The following is a 6,497-nucleotide window of genomic DNA, read 5'->3' on the forward strand; positions in this document are numbered from 1 at the left end:
GGATTCGGCGAACGTAAGGATTGCGGTTAACGAATCTGTGGAGGCATTTCTTCTTATGAGAAATCTCGCTCTAACAGTTGGCGCCGTCTATGGGAAAAGAAACAAAATTAAGCTACAAACATGACTAGATCCGCACAAGCAGTTCCGAATCCCTCCTGAGATGCAGGGACTCGATCAGTGCATGCGAGGTCTTATTCCCAAAATACTGAACCCAATCTCGCCTTGGAACAATTTAGAAGGCTAACGAGGGAATTGCGAGAAACAAAAAAGACAGCCGAGGAGGCATTGAAGAAGGTTGAAGCAAGAAACATAGTGGAAAATGTGGCCGGCACTAAGAGACAGCATGCAGAAGAGGAAGATAAGGAGGGCAGCTCTAGTAGCGCGCCATCCAACAACCGTGTTAAGTGACGAAAAATCATTGCAAAGAGGATCACAAGGGAAAATGATAAAAAAAAGTAAAATATTTTGATTTGCGAGAACAAATTGAGAAGATTGTGAAGGGATACAAGCTACAGACCCTGGTGGAACTTGCTTTAGAATCGGCCAGAGGGATCCTCAAATCACCATTCACGGAGGACATCCTGAAAGCTAAAATACCCGCCAAGTTCACCCAACCAAAGTTCAGGTTGTTTGAAGGTACGATTGATTCTGTTAAGCGTATTTACCACTTCTAACAACAGATGGCGCTCGAAAGAGACGACGAGGCCCTTCTGTGCAAGTTGTTCCCCTCAAGTCTTTCAGGATCATCTTTAACTTGGTTCAAACAACTGAAACCGAGGTCTATCGGAAGTTTTACGGAGCTATGTGAGGTATTCATATCTCAATATGTTTGCAATCGGAGGCCAATAAAAGATGTTACGATCTTGTTCAGCACCAAACAAAATGTTGGCGAAAGCCTCAAAAGCTATGTGACTAGGTTCACGGAAGAGATGTCCACCCTAGAAGAATGTGATTCTCACACTGCGTCATTGGCATTCCTCGAAGGGGTGTTGCCCGGAACAAAGATGCGTAGGTCATTAATCGAAATTCCACCATTAGACATGAAAGAGGTGATGGCTCGGGCTGATGGAATAATCAGACTAAAGGAAGATGAACTTACCCAATCAAAGCAGGCCACAGCCACTATTGCTGCATCTTCAGCGGGCACTACTGTGCCTAACTTGAAATCCACGACTTAGTTGAGGAACAAAAAGAAATCACCACATTACGATTTGCGAACTATAAGAACCAAGTTGCTGCTTACTTCAACAAGCGGATCAAGTTGAAAAGATTCAGGGTAGAAGAATGGGTATTGAGAAAGGTCATGGAAAACACAAAAGATTTGAATGCAAGGAAGCTTGAACGCATATGGGAAGGACCATACGAGGTGACCGAAGCCTTCAGAAAGGGAGCTTATAAACTCATGCACGTTGACACAGGTCAGTATGTGCTGCGCCCATAGAACGCAATTCATTTGAGAAAGTACCACATTTAGCTTTTCGTGTTTATGTTTTCCATATTTAAATTTCTGTTTCCAGCAATGTTGAAGGGTAAATCCCTTTTTGTCTTCCTTGCATGTCGAAGGGTGTATCCTTGGATGTCTGTTGACATCTCCCTATTGTTTGATAAATAAAGTTGCATTTCATTCAAAATCTTAAACCAAGGGATGAGGATCGAATCAAGATAAAAAACATAAGATCGAGTGGGGAAAGAAAACCCAAGATCGAATGGGCAGAGACCCAATCAAGATCGAAAATCAAAGATCGAGTGGGAAAAGAAAACCCAAGATCGGATGGGCAGAGACCCAATCAAGATTGAGAATTTAAGATCGAGTGGGAAAAGAAAACCCAAGATCGGATGGGCAGAGACCCAACCAAGATCAGAAGTCTAAGATTGAGTGGGAAAAGAAAACCCAAGATCGAATGGGCAAAGACCCATCCAAGATCGAAAATCTGAGATCAAATAGGTAAAAAAAAAAAAAAAAAAAAAAAACGATGAAGACAAATATGGTCTCTCTAATGCACGGTTGCTAGTGGTACCGACTAAATTCTTTTTTTATAAATATATTTATAAAGGGAGAGAGTGAGAGAAGCAAGTGTGTCGGTATATATATTGATATATGTATGTATAGGCGTGCAGATTAGATGTGCCGACTAGGTGTGCAACCTAGCATTGTGGATTATATGTGTGAGCAGGAAATATACATGGTAAATATATATATATATATATATATATATGTATGTATGTATGTATGTATGTATGTATGTGTGTGTGTGTGTGTGAATCAGGTAAAAGTGTATGTAGGTGTGCAGACAAGATGGGATAGAGATCTATATAATAAATACGATATAGGTGTCAGTCCACTTTCGTAACGTGTTAGTCCTCATTCGTAAGTTCTCGTTCGTAAATCAAGTCAACGTGTCAGTCCTCACTCATAAATCCTCGTTCGAAAATCATAGTGGAAAGATCTTATTCGTAACGAAACGAAGGCTTAGGTACATATATGTATAGCCTGTCAGACAACCTACTCAGTTAAATTTCGTCAGTTCGTAAGATGTCAGTCCACTTTCGTAACGTGTTAGTCCTCGTTCGTAAATCATGTCAACGTGTTAGTCCTCACTCGTAAATCCTCGTTCGAAAATCATAGTGGGAAGATCTTATTCTTAATGAAACGAAGGCATAGGTACATATATGTATAACCTATCAGACAACCTACTCAGTTAAAGTTCGTCAGTTTGTAAGATGTCAGTCCACTTTCGTAATGTGTTAGTTTCTTAAGTTCTCGTTCATAAATCCTCGTTCGAAAATCATAGTGGGAAGATGTCAGCCTTTATTCGTAACAAAACGAAGGCTTCAGTAAATTTACCTTCAGTAAATTTATTCTTAGAAAAAGAAAATTCCACAAATTTGGCCTTAGTAAAAAGTGATTCAAGTTTAGCTTGGCTTAAAGAGTGTAGTTTCAAGGCCCGATGAGATCGAAAAACTCAGTTTTCCCTTATTTCACATGCGTAAAAAGGGGAAAAAGGCACTGTGGGAGGATAAAATCTGGTTTCGACTCATGGGCCACTACCAATCATCTAATGGGAAAGTCTTGTGCAAGGTAAAAAGCCCATAAGAAATATACAGACGCAAGGGAACGTGCTTAGATAACTACCCCACTACGAAGGAGAAGTGGGAGAGGGCGACAGGTCGTGGCACTTGTTCCCAAAGCATGCAGTCATATGACAGATGACCACTAAAGAAGTGGGAAATGAGGATTGGTCGTGGTGCTTGATCCTCAAGCATGCAATCCTATAAATAGGGAGAAGAACCAAAGAACAAGGGATGTAATCAGAACCCGAGAAAATCGAGAGAATAGAAAATCAATCGACTGACTTGAGCGTCGGAGTATTTCTTGCAGTTACTACCCGGGCAAGCTACAAAAGAAGACTATTCGGGGGCATCTCTAGCGAAGGATTCGGCGAACGTGAGGATTGCGGTCAACGAATCTGTGGAGGCATTTCTTCTTGTGAGAAATCTCGCTCCAACAGTGATGTGTGTTGCTTCTTGTCTCGGTTTACTACTACGTAGAACAATCCAATATCTTCCATATCCACTGTGTCACCAAGTAAATCCTATAAGTATTCACTAGGGTAGGTTCAAGTCTAAAAGGCACCTCTCCTGATGCATCTCTTGTCCGCCCGTACTCTCAAATTCTTCCTAAATTTTCATTCATGTGGGAGATTGTTAGAAATTATATATTATAATATGTAATATTGTAATATATATATATATATAATTTAATAATTGAATGGAAAATAGTGTTAACCGTATTTATTAGAAATGTTATGTTGTTTAGGTGCATTCCCTTGATAGATGATGTATAGTTATAGATGAAAAGTTACATCTCTTTAATAAGTAGTAATTGGGTTCTATATAAACCCATGAAACCATTATCATTAAAAAGTAGAAAATTAGAGTTAATTTTTATTTTTGAGAAATAGGGTTTCCCCACTTTGTTTCTCTTATTCTTCGTTTGTCAAATTCTGAGTCGTGTCTTGAGAGTACAGAATATATAAAGTTCGTCAAAGACCGAAGATTGAAGTGCTTTGACTTCAGATTATAGATTGTAGAATCTTGGGAGACTGACGTCTACCGAACTACAAGCATAAGAGTAGGGACGAAATTTTGTCTTTGGGACATTGCATTTATGCAAGCCTCAATCTCCAAGTTTGTTAATATTTCTTTCTCCCTAGTTGTTTATAATCTTATACATAATTGATGTTGTGATTTTATTTATGATTATTATCATTGGAATTCTTATGTTATTTTCATATTTTCTAATACTACTTCCACATGGTGTTGCTTGTTATGATATTGCAATTAGGAAGTTGGTTTTATCAAGACATGTTATTCATGATGAGACATAGTATTGTCACAAAATACAAGTACGGCTCCAATTATTGTTTACTTGCCATGTTATGGGGTTAATTTAAATATAGGTTCTTCTTCTTCAAACTTGGTTCAATTTGCATCTCAATAAGTTGTTAGAGGTGTTTTAGAGACTAATTCACAGGATCTCAGCTTCTCTCTCAATTGTTTATCTTCTTCTACTCCTCCAACATTTTCTCAAGGTACATTATCATTGTTGCATGTTCACAATACTTCACAATTAGAGGTATTGTTTCCTATCTATTCCTCCCCATCCTCTATTGAGGCTGGTCATCCTATGGTTATAAGAATGAAGTCGGGTGCAATTGATAAAAAAATCAGTGGTAAATTGCAATGCACGAAAAGTTTAATGCTCTTAAGGCTATAAAAAACTTGGCATTTGGTACCTCATCCACTTTACAGGTCCATTATTGGTAGTAAGTGAGTTTATAGAATCAAGAAAAATCATGATTGAAGTGTATCTAGAAATAAAGGTAAACTCGTGGCTCAAGGTTCTTCTTAAGAACAAGGTCTTGGTTATTTTGAAACTTTCAGTCCAGTGGTAAGACATACCATTGTGGGACTCATTTTTTCTTTAGCAGCCATACATAAAGGGGAATTGAGGCAATTAGACATTAAGAATGCATTCTTGCATGGTGAATTGCATGAGAAGGTATATATGAAACAACCTTAGGGTTTTATTGATCCATCTAAACCCAATTATGTGTGCTGGTTAGTCAAGTCCCTATATGGTCTCAAACAAGCACTAAGAGCTTGGAATTCAAAATTTACAAGTTACTCACCCATTCTGGGATTATAAGCATCTAATACAAGTTTGTTTGCTAAGAATGATGTTCAGGATGCCATTGTCTTGTTAATGATGCTTAGGATGTCATTGTCTTGTTACTTTATATGGATGATATAAGCCTTACTGGATCCAATGCTACAAAAGTTCAGAATATTATCAAGATTTGGCTGGAGTGTTTAATCTAAATGATATGTGTAGACTTACCTATTTTCTTCATCTACAAATTCATTATAGAGACAATAGTGATTAACAAATCAATCTAAGTTTGTCAAATTAAAATCTCATTCATAAAGCTGAAATTGAGTCTTGCAAGCCTACTACTACTCCATGTAAGCCTCACGATCAACTTTTGATTATTGAATGCAAGTCTTTGTATGATTCTACATTGTATAGAAGTTTGGTTGGTTCACTCCAGCATTTGACTTTTACAAGACCTGATATAGCATTTAGTGTCAATTCACTTTGCCAATTTATTACAACTCCAGCAGATTCTCATTTTGGTTATGTTAAAGAATTCTCATATATCTCCAGGGTACTCCAAAATGTGGAATCACTTACTCTTTTCTAATACAGACATTCATTTAACTGCATTCTCTTATTCTGATTGGGTTGTTGATTTTAATACAAGAAGGTCAGTCATTGGTTATGTGGTTTATCTTGGCAATAATCCAATTTTAAGGCAACCAAAGAAACAAACCTTAGTGTCAAGAAACTCTACTAAGGTAGAGTATAAGGCATTAGCACATATTGCAGCAAATGTTGCTTGGATTAGATTGTTGTTTAAGGATTTAAGAGTTGTGTTGTCTAATCCTCCAATCATTTATTGTGATAATATGTCAGCCATTGCATTAAGTGCAAATCTTGTTTATCATTCCAAAATCAAACACCTTGACACTAACTATCATTTTGTCAGGGAAAGGGTTCATAAAGGTGATCTTTTGGTTCAATATTTGCCTACTAATGAAGAGACAACAAATGTTATTACCAAAGGCCTCCATACTCCTACTTTTAATCGACATTGTTTCAATCTCAAACTTGGTTATATATCCCAGTTGGGATTAAGGGAGATGTTGACTTATATTGAGTAATAAGGAATGCCATTTCATCGTTAGTATGGATAGGATTGGATTAAGATGAGATTGCTATGTCATTACTAGCTTGGCTAGAGTTAGATTGGCTTAGAATGCAAGAAAGGTGGTTATGCTTGTATAAAAGAGTGGATAGAGGTCATTTGTACATACTGTTGAATTGATGCAAATACATAAATCTCTTTCTTCTTCTCTGCGCTTTCTTGATATCA

General features: G+C 37.5%; 1 protein-coding gene across 1 annotated transcript; it reads left to right on the forward strand.

Moving 5' to 3' along the window:
* Positions 1-680: 680 nt before the first annotated feature.
* LOC137739626 (uncharacterized) lies at positions 681-1,178 on the forward strand. Its single transcript, XM_068479303.1, has one exon. The coding sequence runs from the start codon at positions 681-683 to the stop codon at positions 1,176-1,178; it is 498 nt and encodes a 165-aa protein (XP_068335404.1).
* The last annotated feature ends 5,319 nt before the right edge of the window (positions 1,179-6,497 follow it).

The sequence above is a fragment of the Pyrus communis genome, chromosome 1 (assembly GCF_963583255.1).
Source record: "Pyrus communis chromosome 1, drPyrComm1.1, whole genome shotgun sequence".
In the NCBI taxonomy this organism is placed as follows: Eukaryota; Viridiplantae; Streptophyta; class Magnoliopsida; order Rosales; family Rosaceae; genus Pyrus; species Pyrus communis.

Coding starts and splice junctions, on each gene's coding strand:
- LOC137739626 (XM_068479303.1), top strand. CDS start 681: ATGGCGCTCGAAAGAGACGACGAGGCCCTTCTGTGCAAGTTGTTCCCC.